The 26,848-nt window shown below is 42.3% G+C and overlaps 1 protein-coding gene across 3 annotated transcripts in view; it reads right to left on the bottom strand.

Moving 5' to 3' along the window:
* IQGAP2 (IQ motif containing GTPase activating protein 2) overlaps positions 1–26,848 on the bottom strand; it is a 219,248-nt gene that overhangs the window by 140,793 nt on the left and 51,607 nt on the right. For all 3 annotated transcript variants that reach the window (XM_053299875.1, XM_053299877.1, XM_053299876.1), the window contains exon 2: positions 26,574–26,673. In XM_053299875.1, coding sequence (XP_053155850.1) covers positions 26,574–26,673 — 100 coding nt within the window. The remainder of the gene's footprint in view (positions 1–26,573; positions 26,674–26,848) is intronic.

A 26,848-nucleotide genomic window follows, 5' to 3' on the forward strand; every position in this document is an offset into this window, starting at 1 on the left:
CACGATGCCCAAGAAAAGAAAATATTTCTCAGATTCAAATGTACTATGATCCAGATTTACCTTACATGGTAATTAAATAAATAAATGTTTGAAGTTGAAATCCTACAAATCCTATCAAACTGTTCTTTTACTTCCATTTTGCAAGCACATTATTATATATATATTTAATTTCTCTATCAGTGTAATCTATGCAAAATAATGTTTCCCGGTCATCGAAAGACCTCACCTACTAGTTATTCATAAGCAAAGGAGTTTGTGTTATTTAACTCAAATAATTATAACTATAATTATAGTTAAATAACTATATAATTTAAACATTTAAAAACTATAGTTAAATATGAAGTTATGTGATACATCTCGAGCTTGCTAAGAACAAAAAGTAAAAATTACAACTAACCACCCTACAAATGTTACAGAATAGATAGTGAAAGAGGAAGGCAACCAGATGTATAAGTATTTTACTAATATGTGGTATTACTTTTTTATTACAGAATTCAGACATTGTAGCATACATAATGGATAAAACCCAGTCATGATTTGATGTTTTATTCCTTAAGAGTCATAAGCAATATATGTTCATTCAAAAATACTGTGCAACTAACTCAGAACTACTTTGCTAAATATTTAGACATCATGACTAATGCAGGGTGAAGAAAGTGTTTATGCAGAGAGATCTATTCAGCTTACATATTTGTTTTTATCAACAGTTATTAGAAAAGCTTCTATGCCTCTGTTTTAAAGTTTAAAGCCTTTATACCTTAGTTTCATTCAAATGAGATCTGCATGCAAATAAATCTTAATTTGTTTCACTCAAATTCAAATGCTGCATTGGCAGCTAGACTTCACATTTTAAGCAACCAAGTTGAGAAAATCTCATTTCCTTCTCTGCAATTTTAGCAGAAGCTCCAGTTCTGAATCTGTAGAAGGCATAACAATTCAGAAGCCACTCTGTACTTCCCACCCCAGTAGGACATTCATACTTACAAGTATTACAATTTGTTGGTCACCTAGGGTTGCCATATTTCGGCTTTTCAAATCCCGGTTCCTAATTTGCATTTTATGTAAACTGGCTTGAAAATGATTTTTGAGCAGAATAGTGACTGCACGTTTTGCTCCACAACTCCGCTTCTACAAGGGCTAAAGCCGATTAGGGTTATTATTTGGGGGTGTTTTTTGTTTAAGAAAGCTGAAATCCGGGCAAATCTGGGTGAGCTAAGCAATCTGGGTGAGATGCTTAAAATCTGGGTGAAACCCAGAATTTTTGGGGGCATGGCAACTCTATGGTAATCAGAGTAGGTAGCAGAGCTTGGTGGCTGCCTACAATTATAATATCAGAAGACCAGCCCACTCCACAGACTACAATGGGACAAGATAAAGCCTTTGTTGAAATGTTTAAAACATATATTTAAAACATATATACCCCACCTTTTATTCTAGTGCTTTCCCGGACATCTCACACAGATAACAATTCAATACAGTTAATATCAGTTGATGGTGGTTGAAGAAAGAGAAATGCAAATTGGATGTTAACATTTCATGCAAGCTCTATGGTGTTCCAGCTGCTGCTCCAGTCTTAATAGGGCCTGCCACATTAAATACTACTGGGTCAGCTCTTAAACACATCTGTATGTTTAAAAACTCCCCATGGGTGGCAGGGGACTCCGTGCACAAGGACTTGTCCCCAGTGTATTTTTCACTTGCAAAGGCATCTTATTTTGATTGATTGTTCAATTCTATATTGCTTTTCATTAAAATAATCCCAAAGCTGTTCACAGTATAATTAGCAATGTGCAATACCAAAAAAATAATAATATAAAAATAATATAACTATTTAAAAGTTTAAAAACCTATATAAAACAGTCACAACACAAAAAGCAGCAGCAGTAAAAACTGTACTCTCATAGAAAAGTCTGGGAGAAGAGGCGCATTTTAACTTGTTTTCTAAAACCGTGATGGAGGCTGAGAAGTGGATGCCCGCTGGAGAGCAATCCAAAGCCTGGGGGCAATGACTGAGAAGGCCCTGTCCCGCATGCTCGACAGCCGAGTCTCTCTCACAGTCGGCACATGGAGCAGAGCCCTCTTCAATGATCTTATCAAGTGGGCAGAAGCCTTTGGGAGCAGGCAGTCCTCCTGATATCCAGGGTCCAAACCGTTAAGGGCTGTAAAAGTCAAAACCAGCACCTTGAATTGGACCTGGAACTAAATTGGTAGCCAGTGCAGCTCTTTCAGAAAGGGTGGAATATGATTCCAACAGGCAGCTCCGGATAAAATCTTAGCTGCCACATTTTGCACTGGCTTCAATTTCCAAATATTCTTCAAGGGCAGCCCCACATAGAGTGTGTTACAGTAATCCAGCCATGGTGTGAATAAGACATGGGTAACTGTGGCCAGATCTGCGGGACGCAGCTGATGCACTAGCCAAAGCTGTGCAAAAGCACTTCTGAGCACTGCTTCCACCTGAGCATCCAAAAGCAGAGCCAGGTCCAGCAGTACTCCCAAGCTGCACACTTGCTCTTTCAAGGGGAGTGCAACCCCAGCCAGAACCAGTCGAACCCCTTCATCCTGATTGGCTCTCCTACCCAATACCACCTCCAACTTGTCTGGATTCATCTCAGTTTTCCAGCACACATCCACCCCATCACAACCTCCAGCCCCCAATTCAGGTCATCCACCGCCTCCCTAGGATCAGATGATAAGGAGAGATAGAGCTCAGTGTCATCTGCATATTGCTGACAACTCAGTCCAAGTCCCTGGATGACCTCTCCAAGCGGTTTCATGTAGATGTTAAACAGCATGGGGGAGAAAACTGAACCCTGCAGGACCCCACAAGCCAATGGCAGAGCAGAGTAGTAGTCCCCCAGCACCACCTTCTGGACCCTTCTCCCAAGAAAGGGCTGAGAACAACTCCAAAGCAGTGGCTCCAATTCCTATCCTCGAGAGCTGGTCCAGAAGGATACCATGGTCAATGGTATCGAACACTGCTGAGAGGTCCAGCAGAACTAACAGGGACACAGTCCCCCATCAAGATCCCGACACAGGTCATCCACTAGGGCTACCAAGGCAGTTTCAGTCTCATATCCAAGATGGAAGCTAGACTGAAAAGAGATCTAGATAATCCATATCATCCAAGATCCTCTGCAGCTGAGTCATCACCAGTACACACTCTATCACCTTGCCCAAAAAGGGAAGATTAGAAATGTGTCTGTAATTGTTCAGGTTGGAGGGATCAAGGGAGGGCTTTTTAAGACAGAAGTCTCACCACCTCCTTGAGGCATGATGGTATCCTGCCCTCCCTTAATGATGAATTGATTATAGCCTCCAAGGCCTTTTTCTGCCCTTATGGGGGAGCATAAAAAATGCAAAAGCAGAGTCCAACGTGGTACAGTTAAAAACAAAAGTACCACTGGACTCTGCTGATTGCTGACTTTTGGGGACTGGTTTATACACTAATTTTTTCCTTGCCCCATTTTAACTGAAGGCTTTGAATACAGAAAACCACTTAGATCTATCCAACACATTATAAGTTATCAGCTACCTGTTCACAGCCTTCAGAAATACATGAATGGCACCACAGCAATAGCTTACCAACCATTAATTATTAAACAGCTACTTGGGGATCAGATTACAAAAGCAACTGCAATGCAACACCCTTGTAAAGTTTTTAACATTCCTTGGCTATAGGAACTGTCTCTTACATAAAGCAAATATATAGGGCAATCAGTGGGTGTTAACACATGTTCCACCTTCAGTAAAGCCTGTTTCACATTGAACCTGCATATCTTTTTAATACTGGAATGCGGCAAGAGTACTGAATGCGGCAAAAGTATTGAAGAGTTAAACATTAATATCACTGGGAACATAACTAGAATTGTGAAAGTCAGCCTGCAAGCTCATTTCTGCCTTCATGAGACAGCGAGCACATTTTCTCTCTACAATTCTTATAAAAACCCAACAGGTATACACAGTACTTTGACTCTAGAACTTTGGATTTACATAGATCTATTTTTTGACAGAAGATCCTTTAAATCTATTTACATCAATATCAGCCTTGGTATACTGTTGGACTACAAAAAGGTTAGTCCAGGGTGACTCTGGCTTGAACAGGCACACACTTATCTCGAACAAAATAAAATGACCAACTGTTAACCTTCATTCACTAATAACTAAAACTGGCAAATATTTTTATGCATAGTTTCATGCACAAAAGGAGCTGGAGTTGCAAGAGATTCTTAGAAGTGACTGCTGCTGCAGTAGGACTGCTGTGTAAAGACTTTTTCAATTTCTAGAAGTACTATCTCCTCATACTTCAAACATCAGACTTGCTGCACCAGCATTTCAAAATGCTGAGGACTGGACAAAACTAAATACACCTTCAACTTCTGCACAATTTATACATCAAATTGGTTCCAAATGGTTTATGCCGCTTTTAGAAGCCTTGATAGGAATATGAAGTTTTTCCTTTTACAGGTAAGCAATAAAACCCTGCAGAGTAGTGCCAGTTGTAGTCCTACTTCAAGCAAATAGTTTAAATCTCTCTTGTATATGCAGAGCCAGGACCACAACTGGACCAAGATCTGGCCAGCCCCTTTGCAGTCAAGTAGCTGCGACACAAGTCATACACAGAAAGGTAAGCCCTTACCACAGAAAATGTACTACGCAGACACAGGACACACGGTGACTATATGCAACATGCACAGCAGCACTTCTTTGCCCTACCCTCTCCACCAGCCAATGGTCTTTCTCCTAGGCCTCTATGATAATGTAGGGATATATTAGAATATATCTCAATATCAACTACCCAGGGTTCTGGAATGTGGTAATATTAGGAGACTATTTACAGTACACACCTGGAAGCGTAAACTACTTCCACTGCAGCGCATGCCAGCAAACATAAACAACTTGTACTTTCTCCCTCACTCCTCCTTATCCTACCCAGGGGTAGCATACATTCCTTGCAAGGAGATACACATCCTGTTCCAAAACCAGGAGAACACATATCTTCCCTCTTCGGACATGACTGAAGTATTTGGCAGGGGGGCACAAGAGTCACTCACACCTCTTTATCCCACATTTTCCCCCTTCAGCTGATTGACACATGTGAAAGGCTACAAACTGTGCCTATTTCTAAGATTTCCTCCCAAGATAATTTACACATACAGTAACCTTTGCTCCTACAGAAAAATGTCTTGAGTTTAAGGTTAATATACAGTACACGACTACTTAGCATTTATATAGTACAACTGTACTGTTCAAAAGGTCTTTATCCTTACAACATTCCTGTAAGGTAACCAGCATTATTACACAACACTGCAGTGAAGTGGGCAGGATGAGATAGCTTGTCTGAGGCCACAAATCAAGTCCATGGCAGAGAGGAAATCTGAACCAGGCAATTCACCAGCTTACATACACTGCCACTGCACCAGAGGAGCACACTTGACCCCTGCTTTCACCGGAGGAAAGCCTGCCTGGGCCCTGTGATCTCAGACTACAAGTGGAAGGCTAACATAGCTGAATGCGCCTCCATAAAAGAAATTTCCTGAAGACAATCAGCAGGAAGACAGGTAGGAGAAGCCACACTGACATACTTCCTTTCTACATGTAGGGACCGCATTGTATCAAAGAGCATTCTGTTTTGTCAGCCTCCACCTGTCAGTACAGTCCAAACAGAAGTTTATCACTTGGGTGAAAATTAGACCCAAGTTCAAGCCAAGAGATGCTTTGTGGGTGTGCTTTTGATTCACTAGCCTTGTCCGTCCAGGTGTAGGCATTAACTAGGAATTATTGCAGTTAAACACAATTGCTTGCACAGATAAGGTGTTCAGCAAGGCCAGGTTTTTCAGCAGGGAGTGGCCCTTGAAAGCATAGAGTGCTTTGATGCTGACACATGATCCTTTCAGTTGTACCATTTGATGTACAGCTTTGATCTTTAGAAAGACTGGACATGATAGTACACAGAAGCAATGGCCAAGTCCAAGACATGTACTATTGCTTCTGCACAAGTGTTGCAAGTATTTGCTTCACATTCATTCTGGTTGAAAACCATAGCTTCAGTGTGTGGTTAAAACTGTGCCAACAATTCAACAGGATATTAATGCCCTCCGGGCTTTTGCCACCTACTGCTCAAAGGAAATGTTGACCATCAATTATTCTAAAAAACAAAAAGTAATGATCTTAACTAAACATAAATAGCCATGGGATAGAATGTTAGGACAGGGCTGCTCAACTTTGGCCCTCCTGCAGATGTTGGCCTACAACTCCCATAATCCCTGGCTATTGGCCACTGTGGCTGGGGATTATGGAAGGGTTTTTTTGTTTGTTTACATTTATATCCTGCTCTTCCTACAAGGAGTCCAGAGAGGTATATATGGCTATGATTATCCTCACAACAACCCTGTGAGGTAGGTTAGGCTGAGAGATATATGACTGACCCAGAGAGTCACACAGTGAGATTCATGGCTGAATGGAGATTTGAACTCGGGTCTTCCCGATCCTAGTCCAACACTCTAACCACTACATAATGCTGGCTGGGCTTAAGTTGAGCCTGGTTTAGGCTCTATAAATATCTGGGAGTTGTCTTCCAAGCCTCTGGCTCCTGGAGGACCCAGACTGCCCATGTCATGGAGATTGCCCAAAGAAGTATAGCAGCAATCCTCAGATTCTATTTCTCAAATGGAGAATCATTTATTCCTTCCATGGTTGGAGTATACCAAGGTAGTTGCTCAACTGTTGTATGGATCACAGTCCTGTGTTCAATCAATCAAATCAATCAACCTTTATTACGGTCGTAGACCAGCATAAAATTACAAGTTAAAAGAAAGTGATACTAACGGGGCTAATAAAAGGTACTAATTAAAAATAAAGGTGACGCAAGTACAATGCAAAATAGCATGAATAGGCTGAAATTAAACATAATTGCAATTGAAAAGAGACAAGTAACAATAGATAAAAATTACATATATTAATACTTAAAAAAATTAAAACCTGCTAAAAATAGAATACTATATATATTATAGAAAATGCACAGAGAATATAAAATGGTAAAATCCAGTTTAAAAATTAAAAAGCAATAAAAACAATAAAAGCAGTAAAAACAATGAGAGGAGGCATGGGCAGGCCAATGTCATCAGGAGTCGGATGAAGGCTAAAAGGGCTCACAGCCTATCATCCTCTGACGAATGCTGATCGCAGCTGCACAGTATCTGGCAACGCTATATGTGATGGAAGGCTTCGTGTCAGAGAGTAGCCAGAAGCTGTAGAATTGACTCGTACATCCCGGGAACTTGTTTAACCATGGGAGAATGAGAGAAGCACAAATGTCTCTATAAAATGAGCAGCATAGGAGAACATGCTCAGTAGTTTCAATCTGTCCTGAGCCACAGGGGCATAGTCGCTCAGCAAATGGGATCCTTCTATACTGGCCCTCTAGCAACGCTGAAGGGAGGCAATGGCAGTGAGCCAAGGTAAATGCCCTTCTGTGATTTGGGATCTCCAATTGGGTAAGATATGCTGCAGAAGAGGCAGTATATCTACGCCCCTCACTGATGTAGAATATTGAGACACTACTGAGATCAGTTTGGCGCTCAATGTCCTTAATGCGCTGCTTGATGGTTGCTTTTGCCTGATCATAGCCCATATTGAGGAGGGTCAGTGGGGAGAGGCCCAGGGTCGCTAATTTTGTCTCAGATGACCGAGCCCAACTAGATTGGTCATCATTGTGAAGGGTTAGGGGGACAACATCAATTGGACAAAAGCAAAGTCTGAGCCAGTAGCAAAGAGCGGCCATCCACACCCTAGGCCTCAATCTTGATCTGACCTGTCTCCAGACATAGAGTGGCATTGGAGACACATGTCGGTACACAGAGCACTGCCCTCAGGGACTTAGACTGTACGTGTTCCAGAGTCAGAATGTTGGGGAAAGGACCCAATTGAGCACCACAGAGGAGTTGAGCTAATGACTTGGCTTTAAACAGTTCAAGAGCTGCGGGTAGATAGTGGCCTCCTCTAGTACGCATGAATTGAAGGATGGCAGAGGAGCTTCTCTGAGCATTTAAGGCCATGTGTTCTCCATGGGCTTTTCTAGAGCCTCCAGATTGAAAAACTACTCCCAGGTACTTGAAATGAGCCACTTGTTTGAGCTTATGTCCCTCAATCCTTCAGGAGTGTATCTTAGGTCTCCTAGCAAAAACCATGATTTTAGTTTTGTGATAATTAATTTCCAGGCAGTGTTCCATGCAGTGCAGTGTCAAGGCCCTCAGTGCTCTTCTAAGGCCAATGGGAGTACTTGAGGGGAAGGCTGTTTCATCTGCATATAGTAGGATGGCAATATGTCTCCCTGCGAGCTTTGGAGGGTGGAAATCTGTGTTGCTAAGCTGGTCCACCACTGAATTGATGTAGAAATTGAATAAAAGAGGGGCCAGAATGCATCCTTGTTTGACGCCCTTCTGTGTTATAACAGTACTAGAGAGGTAACCAAGTGGGCTACATCTCACCTTGAGTGAAGTGGTTCGAAGGAGAAATAGCAGACGCCGGTCAACAGAGGAGGCCTCCAGCTTCTCCCATAATTTGACACGTGAGATGGAGTCCAGTCCTGTTTTTAATATAAGGATTTTTGCCCCCTGGAGATGATCTAGTCAAAGTTTTTTGAAAGCTATCTTTGGAGTATCATGCTGCGTCTCCAATGCTGCTCTCCATATAGAGTTGGTGTCAGTCTAAGAGGCATGTAAAGTAAAGTTGTGCCATCGAGTCAGTCACCCTGGCTGACAGCTTCCATTCAGATTGGATGAGAGTTTTAGAGAAGAAACTCCAGAGTTGCAGACTCTCCCCCCCAGTCCTGCTGCCTCTAGGCTATTCTGGGCAGGAATCTATCCTCCCATTGTTTGGAGGTTGGAAACCTAAGTAAAGATTTCTCTCCAGCAAAATATCTTTATAGTCTTGTAACATCAAAGTACCTTAGCCCAGCTTAATGCGCTGCCATCAGCTGTACTGGAGGGGAGATACCTCCGAATTCCTTATGCAGATTGGATTTGTCCCTGCCAGATAGAAGAAATTGAAACTGTGGACCATGCGATATTATATTGCCAATTTCATGGAGACATTCATTTCCCTTTTTATAACCACAGTTTTAAAGAAATTTCCAGGCAGGTCAGATAAATTGTATACCTCTTCTTCTTTCAGACTCAAACACAAACATTACTCTTAGTGTTGCAAAATTTTGCTCCAGGGCCTGCTGCATTAGGAGTCAGATGGTCACATCTGTAATTTGATTCCCTGCGGAAGTGTTGGTCTCCGAGTATTGTTTTAGTGTATCTGTAATGTTGTAAATGGATGTGATGTAAGCTATAAGCTGTACTGGTTTTTCTTAACTTTGCATTTCCCCTCTTCTTTTTGTTTGTTTTGTGGTCTTGGATCATAATAAACAATCTGAATCTGAATGAATATTATTTTGTAGATACCCATTTTAGTCAGCCAGAACAAAGACATAAGAACCATGTGGCAAGAGCAGCCATAGTTGCTACCAATATTATTATTATTATTTTACATTTTATATCCCACTATTCCTCCAAGGAGCCCAGAGCAGTGTACTACATACTTAAGTTTCTCCTCACAACAACCCTGTGAAGTAGGTTAGGCTGAGAGAGAAGTGACTGGCCCAGAGTCACCCAGCTAATATCATGGCTGAATGGAGATTTAAACTTGGGTCTCCCCAGTCCTAGTCCAGCACTCTAACCACTACACAACGCTGGCTCTCCACCAGTGAGAGAGTTGGACAACTCCATCAAGTCCCCTCATGGAAGGAGTGGCTACCCAGACAGTCATCACGCTAGCTTAAGTATGTGAACTTGAAAATAACTACATATACGTCCACAGTTTACCTTGCTTCCACTTCCCTCCCCTTCCACTACTGTATTCCATGGATCATTTTAAATTGTGAGTCCACTGGGAGAGGAACCCATTTTCTCATTACTTCTAAAGTGCTATGTGTGCCAATGACATGATATGAACAACAGTATTAGAAGCATCTATGACATGGATTTCTAAGCATCAAGTTCGAGAAACCTTTGAGGTGGTTGCTGGATTGCTGGTGATAGATGTTCAGGACAATGTAGCACATAGAACTTCAAGAGCTTTACTTTCAGATCCAAGATCAGAACTGCAAATTAATTTGCATTAGAACGTAAGAACAGCCCTACTGGATTAGGTCCAAGGACTATGTAGTCCAGCATCCTGTTTCACACAGTGGCCCACCAGATGCCTCTGGGAAGCCCACAACAAGAGATGAGGACATGCTCTCTCTTGCTCCCCACTGAGGCTGGAGATGGGCTATAGCCACCAGACTAGTAGCCATTGAAAGACCTGTTCTCCATGACTTTGTCTAAGCCCCTTTTAAGGCCATACAAGCTAGTGGCCATCACTACATTCCATGGCAGAAAATTCCATAGATTAATTATGCTCTGTGTGAAAAAGTACATCCTCTTGTCGATCCTAAATTTCCCGGCCTTCAGTTTCATGGGATGACCCCTGGTTCTAGTGGGTGTGTGTGTGTAATTTCTCTGTCCATTTTCTCTACTCTATGCATAATTTTATACACCTCTATCATGTCTCCCCATAGTCGCCTCTTTTCCAAACCAAAAAGCCCCAGATGCTGTAGCCTTGCCTCATAAGGAAGGTGCTCCAGGGAAACCTCTGCTAAATCGGCAAAGAGGCACCTTTTTAACGTGGTAATTCTCTTTATTTAGTAGGGGGAGAGCAACTGGCTCTATCTACCCCTAGCACAGCATCTCTCCAGTGGCTGTTGCTGGTGTCTATCTTATGCTTCTTTTTAGATTGTGAGCCCTTTGGGAACAGGGATCCTTACTTACTTACTTATTATTTCTCTATGTAAACTGCTTTGGAAACTTTTGTTGAAAAGAGGTATATAAATATTTGTTGTTGTTGTGCTCCAGGCCCCTGATCATCTTTGTTGCCCTCTACTGCACCTTCCCCAGTTCTACATCTTCCTTAAGATACGGTGACCAGAACTCTACGCAGTACTCCAAATGTGGCCACATGTAGATTTGTATAAGAGCATTAATATTAGCATTCTTGTTTTCAACCCCCTTCCTAATGATCCCTAGCATGAAAATGGCCTTTCCCCAGCTGCTGTGCACTGTCCACACTTTCAACTAGCTGTGTACCGTGACCCCAAGATCTCTCTCCTTGTCATTCACTGACAGCTCAGACCCCATCAATGTATATGTGAAGCTGGGGTGGGGTGTTTTCCCCCAATATGCATCATATTAATGAATCAATATGCATTAGTAGGCAAGTTTGGAAATCTCACATTTTGAGAACAAGGGGATGCTTGCCAGCTGGCCTACTGTCACCACACTTAGAATAGTTTGCTTTAATACCAACTCCTACTTAAGAATTCTGCTTATTCTGTTCCATTGTTTCCTTTATCATCTCTAGAATGGGGCTCTAACAAAAAATTAGCATCTGTAAGCAAAAGCTGTCTGGTGGACAACTTATAGAGATAATGTAAAATGTTGTCGGTATTCTATTACATTAAGCAATGAGTTTAACTTTCTGGCACAGTCTTCTGAAAGTATTAGAGTAGGGGCAGCCAGCCGGATGAGAACCAAAGCTCACACTGGTAATTTCATGACCTAGTTTCCCTATGTTAGTTGCCATCAATTAACATACTTTGGATAATTATAAACTGCATAGATCAACAGGCTTTGCATATCATTTCAAGAACACTGTTGATGCCAGACTAGAGAGCTGGGGAATATGCTGCAATTATTTCACAATATACTTATTCTTAAATAGTTAACCTCACATTAAAACACAACTTTGAATCAGCCCCTGTTGAAACTTGTGTGGACTTTGAGACTATTTAAAATAATGAATTTTCAACTTCCTTGTTCTGATCTACCAACTCCACTACTGAATATTTTTGCCATTACATTTCAAATCTCTACAAATAGGAAGGGCACACATATTTTAACAATGCTGAGATTGAGCTCTCAGAATTGAGCTCTCATTTTAGGCATGCGTCTTCATACTGACCATATGACAAGTTGAGTAGGGGACAGGAGAATGGGCAGAGAGTATGGAAGTGCAAAATGCTTAGTTTGGGGGGAAAGGAGGGAACAACTTTGTAGCAAAAGGAAAAAAACTGGGCATTGCAGCAGGAGAGCACTAATACCAGCAGCTAGTCCTAGTCACAGCAACTGCTCAAGACTCCAGATTCTGTTCATATGTAAACAGCTGGCCATAGTTATAGCTATACTTACAGCAGCAGAATTTTCTCCCCAAAGTCTTACAAATTGAAGTGAGTTCCACACACACTAAAACCTAGGACCCCATCTTTAAGATGTAGAAATTATTGATTCATCATACATCAACAATATGTTGGGTGCTGTGAAATATACAACACAAGACAGGTTGTGAGGAGCTCAAGTGTACAGGATCACAGTGAATATGGAACATGTTGGTTGCAATGCTGTACGTTGTGCTCTACTGATCAATATGGATAAATCCACATTTTTAATACAAATTCACAAATGTCACTGAACAATATGGCAAGCCATCCAATACAGCAACAATGCTGACAAATGTTTTAAAACTGTCGTCCATCTATTCATCTGCATTCTAAATATGTCCTCAGGTTTATAGATATAGGTTTATAATAGCAGCCACAAGCCTTGCTTCTTAACCACAGATTGATTTTTCTAATTACTAAATCATGTGATGCCACTTTGACCTTGAGGAACCAGGAATAAATGTTGAAATTAGGACTCTGTCATGGAAAGATTACACACAGAAGCATATTTATTTAGCAGCAACAGATTAAAGTCTGCTGCATAAGACCTCAAAGCAGAATGACTGGGGAGGGGATATGAGAAATGGCTAAGAAAGAAGCTGCTGACTCTAGATACAAAAGGCTCTTTCCAGATCATTTAAAGAAAATGATTTTTTTTCTACTTAGCACAACATTCAAGCTAGCCCAATGCAGGAGCAAGCAAGAAGATAACATGTTTCCCATATAAAGAATCAAGAGGTAGCTGCACCATGTGTCCACCTTTTCATCTTCTAGTCTCAGTTCTAAACCAGGAAGTGCTCAAAAAACTATTAAAAACATAGACCCTGAAGTGAAAATCCTGTCCCTTACTAGAGAACAGAAAGGCATCTAATAGGGATGCCAGGAAAGTTCTCCAAACTCAGGCTTGTAAACAAGCTTGCTAATATAATGCCAACCTCTAAGAAGAGGTGAACGTTTCAAGCCCCACCCCCACTCCCATTTTTTTCTAATTAAAATCCAAGTGGATAAGAATGGTCAGTGTTCCTTATTTAACGCAATGGGTCCCTGTGGTTCTCTTTCATTGGGGGATGAATTCAGTTGCTGCTGGGGCAAAAGCCAAGAATGTGGGGAAAAGTCAACTCCCCGATCATGAAAGACCTGTGGGTGGTTCAATTTCCTGTGGGAGGAATCCTACCAACCTCAATTTTTATCCCTGCAGCATCTGAATCCAGTCCCTACTGAATCTTAACAGAGATTCATGATTCTGAATTGGGGTCAACTGGGTTTGTTGGTTTTTTTGAAGGCCTGCTTCATACTTGACCTCAGAGGTTGGCCAGTGGTGAATGACTCTGGGCCTTTGGGGTGGTGTTAGGGCCCCATGCAGCCCGCCAACTTCCAATTCAACCCTTGCAGATTTCAAAGGGAGTGGATGGGGGTCAAGGAGGAAGCAGCTGCTGGCAACTCCTTCTCTTGCCCCACACCCCTTTAAAACCTGCAAGGGTCAGACTGGGACCTAGGAGCTGAATGACTATTAGGACATGTATGAACCCACAACAAAATGTTGAAGTATATCCCTGGTGTGCAGATGGTACTGGAGCCTAAGGCTGAGCATGGTGAAAAAGAAGTTAGCAACCAATACAGGAGCCCCTACCCTAACTTACTTCATATGCAAGTTTTATGTATTCTGTTTCTCTGGTGGTTGTTTTGTTGTTGTTGTTGGAGGGACACCAGTGCTCAGTCCACTGTTCCCTCTAAGGTGAGAGCGTGCATGTGTGCATTAGAATCCAGTCCCCCGCTCAGAGGATTCCATCAGTCACACAGCCTTGCTGCGCTCCAATGGCTGCTGAAAGTGCTGGCAGTCTTTCCACTGTGGCCCTAGCAAGAGCCAGCTGAACTGGAGAAGTTTGCAAAATCAGTGCTACGCCCCTTCAAAGGCCCAAGCAGCAGAGATTGTTCCAGAGAGTCTGCGGCCATGCCCAAGTGCTTTTCTTGCAGCTGGAGGCTCCTGGAGCCCAGGGAGGGCTGCAAGCCACTCGGATAAAAGGTACAGGCTTGCACACACATGCACTCTCTCCCCAGCCCCCACCACCTTCGGCTGCTAGCATGTACTGTAGTTTAATAATTCGGAGAAGACTCGTGAGCAGCTAACCCTTCCATTCTGCCCCCTTCCCCGCCTGCTACAGGCGAAGGCTTCCTTGTCCAATGGAAAAGCCTGGGGAGGGACTTTTGCCGGAAGCTCCAGTCCTTAACTTACTTTCAAAGCACTTTCTTGCAGTTGCAGGTCTTATACCTTGGTGGATCAGAAAGGAGTGTACCTAGAGGGACTGTGTTTGTAGAAGGAGGTGTGTGGTGTGTAGAGTGGGAAGAGAAGGGAAGTACTAGAGGGACTCTGTGTGAGCACCAGTGTTCTAATTTTTCTCATCTGTGTGTGGAATGAGTTTTATTCTGGGCGGCAGTATCAAGGCAGTGTGTGCACATGTGCATTCAGAGTGGGGCCTTCCTGATTCAACCTGAGCAGAATCTAAAGTTAACTGAGCAGACATTTAAAAATGTGTAAAAACATGTGTAGCGGATTAAAGCCTTTATCTCAGAGCAAGCTGACATGAGGGAAAGAATGCTGAATCATCCCTGCTGTGCTGAATCATCGCCTCTGGCCACCGCGTGGCACAGTCCACTAGAGTCAGTATATACAGTTTTCCCCTAGGAGTCTTGGGTAGGATAGGCCCAAGGATATCTACTGCCACTCTGCGAAATGGTGTGCCAAGGCCAGAGGAGGATTGTACAGGTGTCTGCCACTTGTCCTGGCTCTTCCCCATCTGCTGGGAAACTTCACATGACTTAACATACTCAGTCACATCCTAGCCAAATCCAGTCCAGAAAAAAAATTCCTTACATTTTTCTTGGCTTTCCCCACTCCCATGTGTCCATTTGGGTGGGTATGTGCCACCTCTAAGAGGCACGAGCGGTGTCTCTTGGGCACTATAAGTTACCTCTGGGGTTTGCACCCTTCCTGTGAGTTCTAGGGATATACTCATGGTACAGCAACCCATTCTGGATGATGATCCAGAAGCTCAGCTTTTTGCTGAGAGGTGGTGAGTTGGGGTTCAGCTCCTCCTGTAACTGCACCAAACTTGGGTCTGCCTCCTGCTCTCTCTGGAACTCCTTGGCCTTGCTGCTGATGGCTGTGCTTGGCATCTCTGCTGACTCCAACGTCTTCTCCGCAGAGGCACCCTCTTGCTCACTTGCCTGCCACAGACGCTCTGGGATGGGGGCATCAACCTCTGCTCCTGGGTGTAGCTGGACTTGTCCCTCACTGGGCTTCTCAGTGCTCAGGCTGGGTTCTGGCCTCTCCCCGCCAACCCTGCTGCCTGCAGGTGTGCCTCCAGACTGAATAGGTGGGGCTGGCTGGGGTTGTGTACTTTGGGTCAGCCTCTGCTGCTCCACTGTCACTGGCTCCTTCTCTTCTGGGTGGAAAGTCTGCTAAACGTGGTCAGCTAAACCTTCTCCGATCAACATGACACAGGGATGCTCTCCCATCACTGCAAACTCACATTCTCCTTTTCAGCTGGCCCACCAGACAGGTAGCTTCACCAGGGGCAGTTCCAGCTGGCCTTTGGTGAAGGTAGTCCGCATCTGGGATGCCTGGGAAAGCTGTTGGGCCTTGACAAGCGAGGAATATATGGCTGATATCATAGCACCAGTGTCCCTCCACGCCGTGACTTGCTGGCCATTGACCCAAACACTCTCATGCCCTCTTGGGTGGAATAGCCTCCACATCCAAACAAGGAGGTGGCCCCTTATGGTTAGCTGCTACCTCTGGGCTCCTAACGTGAACTATGCTCATTAGGACTTTAGCCTTGGGGCAGTCCCTCTTGAAGTGTCCCACTCCCCACACTTAAAACATCTGGGGCTGGCCTGCTCAGTCTCTCTGTCCCCTTGTGGTGTAGCATGTGGGGTGTGACTTGTATCCCCTGGACTCACCTTGGTAGGACTACTGGGCTCCTACTTGGGTGGACACAGACTCCTCCCACCTTGGGACAAACTTGGGTTGGTCCCGTTGAGATGCCTCTGCTGTCCCTCTAACTCTGGAGTCATCCATCCTCTGTGCCCACTCTCCAGGTTCCTCAATGGTCTTGGGCCCCTGAACAAAGACCGGCTCAAAGAGATGATCTGGCAGTTGGATCAGGAATTGATCAATCTGGACCAGTTCCGTGACTTCCTCAAATGTCTCCACCCCCACCCGTTCCAACTATGAGTGCAGTGCCCTCTTTAACTTGGGGGCATAAGTCTGATAGGACTCTGCAACTTTCTTCCTCAGACCCCAGAAGTTACGCCTGGCATTTTCTGGGGTAAGTCCTAGCCTGGATTTAACCATGTCTTTGAACAGCACATAGTCCTCCATGCCACTGACTGACATTTCTGTTGACACTGCCAGAAGGGAACCAGTCAAGCAAGTTCTCAAGTACCTCATGTACAAGCCTTCTTTAATGCTATAGCTCTGGCGGGTCCTTTCAAAATTGGCGAGAATACGGTCTGGATCCTCACCTTCCTTGAACTCTGGGAATTTGAGTTTTCCCCCTGGAGTGGCTGAGGTAGCAGAGTTGGCTGAGGCCACTGGTTCTGTTTGCCCTTTATTTATCTAGGCCATTTCAGCCTCATGGGTGAGTTCCGTCTTTCTGATCTCCACCTCTCCCCTGCCCCTTCTCTCAGCCATCTCCAACTTTTGGACTTCCAGCTCTCTCTCAGCCCTTTGGACTTCCAACTCCATCTTTTTAATTTCCAGAGCTTGCTGTCTGTCTAGCTCGTTCTTCCAGAGTTCTGGGTGGTTGCCTCTGCACCTACCACTGGTGTGTCTGCCTGAGCAGCTTCCCCTTTCCCCCCTGCTTGGGCCATTTTTGCTGTTGTGGCCGCCTTTGCAGGTTAGCACGTAGAGTTTCCCTGCCAAACCGCAAAAACATGCAGTGGCCCCTCTCCGCTCTCTATTCTAGCCTAGCTATCCATAGAACCTGGCAGCTTAAAACTAAAATAACTCTGTGTGTGTGTGTGTGTGTGTGTGTGTGTGTGTGTGTGTGTGTGTGCTTGTGTGCTTGCAATACCTTTTTGATCACAGCCAAAGAAAATTAGGCTTCCTAGTCTCTATTCCTGTTTGGGATCAAAACCAACCAAAAATCTCTCTGCTCTCTCACTCAGAGTAAAAGGCAAGCAGAGAGGAAAAAACTGGTCTCTGGGGCCCTCTGGTGGCTGTTCAATCCCGCCGCTGCCACCATGAAGTAGATTAAAGCCTTTATCTCAGAGCAAGCTCATGTGAAGGAAAGAAATGCTGAATCATCCCTGCTAAGCTGCCTGCCTGAAACTCTTCTGTATTATTGGTAGGTTGGAAATGCTGCCACCACTCTTTTTATCAACAGAACTTGAACCTCCCTGGGTTTGGGGTGTAATCCCAGGGTACACTCTCTTTATTTTGATATCAGATAAGTACATAAACCTCCCATGTGCAAGCCTACACGTGGTGAGAAAACTGATGGCTGCTGACCGTTTGAGGTCATATTTGCACCAGAGAAACCCCATTTGCCGCTGCCCCCTTTCTAAGTTAAAAACCAACTCAGAGAGGCTTGTAAAACGAAAAGAACTAAAAAAACCAGTTTTATTCAATTACTACAGACCGCTTCCATCTGAGGCTCTCTTAGCTGTCTTAAATACACTTAAAAACATTTAGTAGGTTACAAAAATAGGCTGTCTTAATGTACACTTAAATGTGTATAAAGTCTTTTGCAACGCCCTAAGTAGTATGGGTGTAGGCTAGTGTTATTTTAATTACGTTATAGGTAAACAATAATAGAACAGTATCAGAAATATGTAAAAGCACACACACCAGACTTTCCCTGATGCAAAGTCTGACTAAACAAACATTCCCCTAAATTAATCTTCCCTAAGCCCTTGCGTCCTTTCCTTGAACACACCAAACTCCAGGAGAATTCAAGCTTCCTGCCTTCCTGTCTGTCAAGGATCTGCAGTTATTCTTCTGCAGCCAAACTCCATGGCTGCATGTCCTCCTGAGTACCTCCAGCCTAGCTCTTCTAACAAAGACCTCCCTTCTCCCTGGCAACAGCTCTCTAGGTCCCACCCACCTGGTGTATTGATTGGCTGAGCCTGGGAATTCATCAGCCTGTCTGTTAAGACAGGGTTCACATCCGGTGAACTCTTTAGAGGGAGAGGAGTTTGATCACTATAGCGTGCACACACACACACGCCTTAGAGTGAATACTGGTGAGCACATACAATAGATTAACATATTCTGTACACAACTTCCCCCTTCATTTCTTAGGAGAGTTTACACAAATGCAGTTAGCTTACTTGTGGTGGGAGGGTTAGAGCACTTCCCTCTCTGAAACGCTGATGAGAAAACTAAAGAGTATTAGGATACCTTTCCCCCTCAGAAGCAGAAGCAATTGAGACTGTACTGAGAGAGTATTCTTCAAGTTGAAAAATCTTCCACTCTTTCTGTTCAAGCCCTCCTTTCCTATCCCTCACCACTGAGTTCCATTAGCAAAAGCAGCCTGATTGTCAGTTAACTGCACTCAGACCCATAAACATTCTGTTTATGGGGCAATTTGGGTTCCCCCTTCACATTTTTCCAACGTCAGCCCATCTGCAAGTCACCCTGAGCCTTCCAGTACTTCCCTCTTGTCTGCAAGCACCTCAGTTATCCATTCATAAGGGTCAAAACATATCCAACTCCTACAAAAATAGTATACAGGTATCTATACAGAATTTTCAAGTTCGGTGGTTGCTAGAGAGCAACAGCAGGAGTGGCTACTGACTTAATGTCCTGCTTATCGTCTACATGATGGCATCTGAATGGCCACTGTGAGAAGCAGGGCGCTGGGCCAGATGGAGCCTTAGTCCGATTCAGCAGGGCTGCTCTTATGTTCTTAATTGCTTGCTTTGCAAAGCTAAGCTTGTAATAAAACTCAAGATGTGGAACTTCACAGCTATATTACAATTGCCTTATCAGCCTTCCTAGTTTCAACTGGTCTAAGTTGACATCAAGTCAGTCCTTGTGCTTGGTAACAGTGTACTTAAGAATGTTGCTCGTGTTATAACGATGTGAAGGAGGAAACCAGATGCTGTCAACATTTTTACTACTCAAAAAGGCAGCCCAGTAAAGCTGATACTTTAACACTTTGGAAAGACAACACTTTAAAATCACACATTTTTAATGTCTCAATATGTCTGAATTACAAAGGCTTAAAAATGACACCACTTGACATTAATCAGAAACAGTATTTTGCATGCCTCATTTTATGTTATCACTCCAATCCTTTGTTTCCTTAACACATCCCTTGTCATACTCTCAGATCTGTTAACAAAACTGTCTTAGGCCCGATTCACACACAAAAGCAGTTAAAAAGAAAAAAGGCAGAAAACTCCAAAAAAAGGGCGGGGCAATAGATGTTGGAAGTTAAAGGACTTTGCGCTGTCTCTTGTCTCAGACAGTGGCGGACAGACTAGTGAGTCAGAGGGCTATAGGGTCAAGACATTGGTCATCCCTTCTCCACTGCTCTGATACTATCCCTTTGATATGTAGATTGCTAATCTCAGAGACTAACTTCCTTCCTCCTCTCTCTTCCCTACCTGCCCTTCTACCTTGCAACATGGCAAGCTCCTCTCCCTGCACCATGCGTGCAGAGAAGATGCAGAATCTGTCTGCATTCAGCTAGCTAGCTAGATTAGAGATCCTAACTCCTCACTTTCCTATCTAGAATGGAGTTCCTTAATAAATGCCTTATATATTGATTTGAAACTATGAATTGGCTCCAAGTTACTTTACTCTCAGCATACACGCATGCCTAACTAAATCCGCTGTGTTGTGCCTCTGTGCACTCTGCTATAATGAGAAAGGGATTCTCTCACCACAGAGAATTTCCAACAATAGATATATAGAATTTAATATTATATTTTAACGTTCTTTTTTCTCTCTGCCCCCTTGTTTGGAGCTTGCCTCTCTTCTTTGCTGCTGGTCTGGGATCTGCCCCTTCCTTTTCCCCTTCACACACCGTCAGGCTACTTGATATGCAACTGTGGCTCTACGGACAGTTCTCCAGAAGAGTCTAACACAGCTAAGAGAAGTACAAACTAAGAGAAGCAGCTTCCTTGGCAAACATGTCTGAAAGAACAGCTTTTTACAATTTTACCAGGTCTGGCAGAGATGGGTGTCCATAATGCCTGTGAAAACACTATCATCAGTAGCAGGATCTGTCCCGCACATGCAGCAAATATTCTTTGAGAAGGTATGATTGGTAGGCCCTTCACCACAAATCTATTTTCCTATGCAAATCTGATTTGCCTCCCAGTATGATTATATTGACTTGTTCATAGACTAATTGTTCATATTAGAACATGCCAAGATTTGCCAGGTTTAGATGCAGCAGCAAATCCTGGTTTGTGTTAAACCAGGAGCAGAAGTTGCAGATTTTCTCCACTCCCACTCGAAGGGGATGGAGGAGTACTCGAGTCAGAGGATCGCAATAGTATTACTACTAAGAATATTTATAAACCTCTTTTCAACAAAAGTGCAAGGGATATAAATAAAGATGGCCCTCTGTTCCAAAAGGGCTCTAATCTAAAAGGAAATAGAAGGTGGACGCCAGCAACAGCCACTGGGGGAATGCTCTGCTAGGGTTGGATAGGGACAGTTGCTCTCTCCCTGCTAAATATAAGAGTATCACCACTTTAAAAGATGCCCGTTTACTCAATTAACAAGGTAACTGAGGTTTAGTATGAGGTTTAGTATAGTAACGCAAAACCATTGTTTAGTCATGATGTAGCACAATGTCTAAGCCTGCCCTGTGTTTTTATGTTGATGGGGCATAGCTCACACACAAATGAAAGAACAGAAGTCATATTGAACTCCAAACAGACATTTCTGTTAAAATATACTGTTTGTTGGATTAATACAGCATAAAGTAACTTTACCCCATTATACATTTTAAAGGGGAGAGGTTTGACAGAGAGGGAAACCTGTATATAGAATAAATATGGCATAATTATAGCTCCTCACTGCAGGGTCACAAGTAATCTGTGAAAACACTTCCTCTAACTCTGAGCTGTACTTTCTATTATATGAATTTTTTAAATAATGAAGGAGTTAGAGGAAATCAGGCAACACATATTGTCAACTTAAAATTACAAGACAGCTTCTTGGTAAACACCTGGAAATATTACTCATTTTCCCACAATTATTTTAATGTTTCTTTAGATTATTCAAATGATCTTTCCTAGAACTGACATGCAAATAGTAAATTAAAGGAAAAAGCACTGTTTCAAATTATGCCTTCAGCACATGTTTTGATCAAGTCAGTCTGAAATTGAATCAATGTATTAAGACAAAATATGGCAATCTATTTGAACAGTGACAATCTGCTTGCTATATTTAAAAAAGCAATTTCCTATTCTTTATTACATCTAACCTTGTGCAGAAGGCACTGTTTACATAAGCACAACTACTACAATTCCCCTTTCAAGTACAGCTCAGACGATTTCTTGTTAAACCTGCGACACAGGATGCAAGCAAACAGTAATTTTACAAAGCAGTTGAAAGTACACACACACACACCCCAGCTTATTAATTAACTGTGGCATTTTGAAATGCCACATAGCTATGTCAACTTTTTGAATACAAACATGGGAGTCCATGAACTGGAATTAACAATACTTCTCCAAAAAGTTAACTTAAACATTGCATTTAGTTATGCAGCTAACTTCACAAAAACAGGGAAGGATTCATGGAAAACTATAAGAATAGTAAGAAGGTAAATTTAAGTGAAATTTGGTAAAACATTTGAAGTTTAAGAGCAGCTTGTTTTATTGCCAAGTCACCTAGGGAAGTTGTGAAATAGTCTTCCTTGGTTATTTTAAATGGAGAAAAAAATTGAAGCAGTACTCACGAGGGAGCTTTTTAGGTAAAGGGTGCCTCTACAAGCAAAGGGTTCAACAACCACTACCAATTCAGATTCTATAGTAGCAAATATGTTATATAAGAGCCAGCATAGCATAGTGGTTAGAGTGTTGGACTAGGACCAGGAAGACACCTGAGCTAAAATTCCCACTCAACCATGAAACTCACTGGGTGATTCTGGGCCAGTTATGTATGTCTCAGCCTAACCTACTTCACAGGGTAGTTGTGAGGATAAAAGTAACCATGTACACTGCTCTGAGCTCTTCAGAGGAAGAGCGGGATACAAATGCAAAAAAATGAAAATAATGGCCTGCATTCAAATTCCCACTCAACACACCAGAGTGCCCTTGGATAAGCAACCCTCTTTTAAATCAACCTCAAAAGCTAATGGCAAAGATAGAATAAGACAACCGCGCATATGGAGAGTGGGCCTATCATGCATACTACCCAACTCAAAGGTGAAAATGCCGCCTCCTCCATTTCTTCTTCTCTGCTCCATGGCTGCTGTCACTGCCAGGTGCAACAGTGCTCTATGTGCCACCAGCCTAGCAGCAAAAGGCAGAGGCAGCACAATACAGCCAGACACTTGGGACCTGATTCAGGTGCCAGAATGTCTTCAGCCAGCCCTGCACATATGTCACCCTGACCTCCTTGGAGGAAGGACAGAGGACAATGGCAAAAATTCACAGCAGTTCTGTTCCAAGTGTGTATCTTCAACATTTTAAGGACGCTAATAAAGATGGGTGGATGAGATCAAGTATCAAGAGATCAAGCACTGCCCTGTTCGCAATAATTATGCTAAAGAATCCTCTGCTAAAGCATAGAAAATATCAACAATGCCCTCATACCTCTTAGAGCAATGAGATTTGTTCATTTACTGTTATCTGCAGGTGGACAAGCAACACTGCATGCAATAATCACTCTAGGAATGCTTCCCTCATTGAAAAACATAGTGAATTGAAGAAATGCTTTACTGGCCATGAGGTGGTTTGGAAGCTTCCCATGTTTTCTTGGAAGTTACACAGTCTAAAATTCTGAGCTACACAATGCAATAGCAGTATTATCTGACTGCTGACGAAAACACAGGAGAACAAGACACACTCTCTCTCTCTACATACACACACACACACACACACACACACACACACACACACATACATACACACACACACATATATACACATACACACACACACACACACACACACACACCCCATGGAAGCAATATATTAGTTTAATGTGAACAGGGTCATCTTAGATACAATGATACATAGATACAATGTAAAATAAGATTAATAGAGTTAAACAAATTAAGTTACACAGTTTAAAAAAAAGGCTAAAACCACAATTCAAATTATTATTGTTTAAAGTTTCAAATTAAAAGTTATTTTAAAAGCTAAAAATTTAGAACTGAGAATCTTGTAACAAACTACAGATATGTTGTTGCTGAAAAATTCAGTTATTTATGCAATTTCAAACCTAACTGCACAAGTGTCAAAGGGGATTTCCTGGATGGTACCTACTAAGGATGTGTGGAACGTTCTGTGGCTGGAACGTTCTGCGCTAGAAGGAGGCCATTTTGAGTATTCCGAACTCAGAACAGAATGGGCCGTTCTATCGGAACAACTGGCTCGACCAGTTGTTCTGACACAACGTTCTGCAGAATTAGCACTCCGTTCCGAGCTTGGAACAGAATACTAAATCCGTTTTGTGCACATGTCTAGTACCTACAGTAGCACTTCTGGTGAGATTCTAATATCAATCAATCCTCAGTCTGGAAAGAACTGAACCAAAACTATGTTATCTTGAATGTGTTATTTTTCTCCCATAGTGTGCTTAGGACAGGCCAGCTCTCTTTCTAAACAAAATGCAGCCACAGGAGCCCCTGATCTGGGTCAAGAAGACTGCACAGAAGTTAACCCTTTCCCCTCATGCCCTTGTCCAGAGAGAATCTCCCCTTCCCCCACTGAAGCTGCAGCAAATAGTGTCAGAGGGAGAAGACTCGTAGTGGGAATGCTGCACAAGCAGGGTTAATATCTCCCTCCCATTTACAGTGGTCTTGACCCAGATCAGGGCCTCCCACACATACATTTTGTTCAGAAACAAATAGTCCCAAGCATGCTACATTAAAACGTACTTAACATAACATGTTGTTTGGCCCTTATAGGGACAGTGTTAAGAATAGGAAGCAAAACAAGAAACAACAGGAGCCTTGAATATGAAACAAGCTTTTATGACAAAGTCTAGGGCAATTATTTTTGGCAGCTGGATAGGTACTGCAGACGCAAGAGTCAACCTTTGTTGGCCACGCTTTCTGACATGTGGACAATAGAATATGACATTTCAGGTAACAGGATTATCTCAAAACTGAAGGGAATTCTTTCTGAAAAACTGCAATTAATTTTACTACATGAGACATTTATAAGTATTATTAAATAGAAGTAGTCAAAGGGTTAAAGGAAGTTTCATACAAACGTAGTGTCCTCCAATCCAGTTCTTGCTGCCAATGCAAGATCATTGGAAAGCTATATATATTTCAAAGAGTGGTTTTAGGAAACATGAACACAAGAATAACTATAAGCACAACTTCACAGTACTACATAGCTCACTCAAAATGCCATAACTTTGGGTCATCTAATTTTTATTTATTCAAATTATATTTGTGCACAGCCCCAAGCTTCCATCTCTGTGTAGTTTTCAACATAAAACAAATTAAAACAAATCTTAAAATCTTAAAACAATTTAAAACCACAAATCTAGTTAAAAACTTGGGTGAATAAATGTGTCTTTAGAGACTTTCTAATAGTTGCCAGAGATGGAGAGGCTCTTATTTCAGCAGGGGGCACATTCCAGAGTCTTGGGGCGGCAACAGAAAAGGCCCGTTCCTGTGCAGCCACCAGACAAACTGGTGGCAACTGCAGACAAACCTCTGAAGTTATGGAGACACTGTACTGGCAGTAGGTTCAAGACAGAAAAGAAAGAGCCACTTTATGCAGCATAAAAATTAATTGGCCATCATCATATCTTGTACAGTAGCTACAACAGCTTAAAAAAAAATAAAGACAAAGAGCAGCAGCAACAGCTATATATATGAAACTACCACGAATGTTCAGAGACAAAGGACAGTCAGGGAATGGATCTGAGGGTTGGGCATCTCTGAACTTCCCAAATAGTCTACCCAACTACTCTGGGAGTCGGTGCTTGACTAGATGGCCCTTTGGCCTAATCCGACAAGGTTATTTTTATGTTAAAGAGCTTTATACTAATAAGATAAATTAGAACTTATATCAGACTCTGCATGATTTTTCATCAGTACAAATCCTGATCACTGGATTAGGCAACAGTTCAGCACTGAGGCTGAGACAAAGACAATATATTTCACTTGGGAAAAGGAAAGGCAAGCCAGTTTTAAGAACTGGATAGTTAGTTTTGAGAAACTATCTTCTCTGAAAATACAGAAAAGGCTGGCTAGTTATGTATTACTTCAGCAGCAATTCAAACATTTGGGAAGGAAAAACAAATGTGCACATTATACTAAACTGCTACATAGTCTCATTTTAAAGGTTTTGGAGGGCTAAACTGTTGCAAAATTTATGTTCACAGAATTTCTGTAAAGAATGTTCAGTAAATTTTGAGAAAGTATTAGTCCATTATATAAATGGATAGGTCTTATTAGCCCACTTATTTTAGTTATTTAATATTGACAATCTCTTGCAAAGGTTGGGTTAAGGGGTACAATACACTCCTGCTTTATGAATGTTTTTCTGTTTTACTTGTAAGCTGCTGGGAGTCAATGAAACACACAATAATAAGTCAAAAAATAATAATACAACCATTAAACGTAACTTGTAGAGTTTCTGCTTGGATATTTACTGAGGTAGATGGCATTTTGGGAAAAGCCTTGTTGAATTTCTGCCTAATGCATATCTACAGAAAATGATTAGGAACTGCATCTGGTGAACTTCTGCCTGGACACAACCTCCCACAGCCCAATATCAAGCTAAAGCAAAGCGTGGGTGCATGAAGCCTAATTTGGAAAGCCAGCATAATATAGAAGACTATACAAAGTCTTAGCTACATACCTGGCACAGAAATTAAGGATACTGCCTTAACTTGAAAATTTCCACACTTTTTGAAACAAGTGGAAATAAGCAATTTAACTCCTAAACTGAAAGTTTTATTTTTAAAATATTCCATTCTAAAGGGACTGAAGGACATGGTAGGCTACTTCCAAGGAAACAAGACTACCGAACAGTCAATTGTGTTCCATTTCTTGGCGTTAGAAGTGGTCTTAGGTTGCTTTTCAGATATTTAAAAGATTGTTAAGATTACCTTTTTGCTTCTTCTAGGTGGCATAAATACTCATAAGCAATATTCTGACGCCGCCTTTCATCCATCTCTTCTGCTGAAAGCCGTTCATCATCCACAATAGCTACAAGTACAAAATAATGTCAAATTACACATAATGGATAATCATTACATATACTTTAGGAAAAATCCAAAGCAAGTTGCAAAGGATGAACTGCTCATTATAATTTAAACATATTAGCTTAGCTCATGCACTTAGTTACCACATATCAAACAAATGTATACTTTAAACATAATTT

Source organism: Hemicordylus capensis, chromosome 2 (assembly GCF_027244095.1).
Source record: "Hemicordylus capensis ecotype Gifberg chromosome 2, rHemCap1.1.pri, whole genome shotgun sequence".
Taxonomy (NCBI): Eukaryota; Metazoa; Chordata; class Lepidosauria; order Squamata; family Cordylidae; genus Hemicordylus; species Hemicordylus capensis.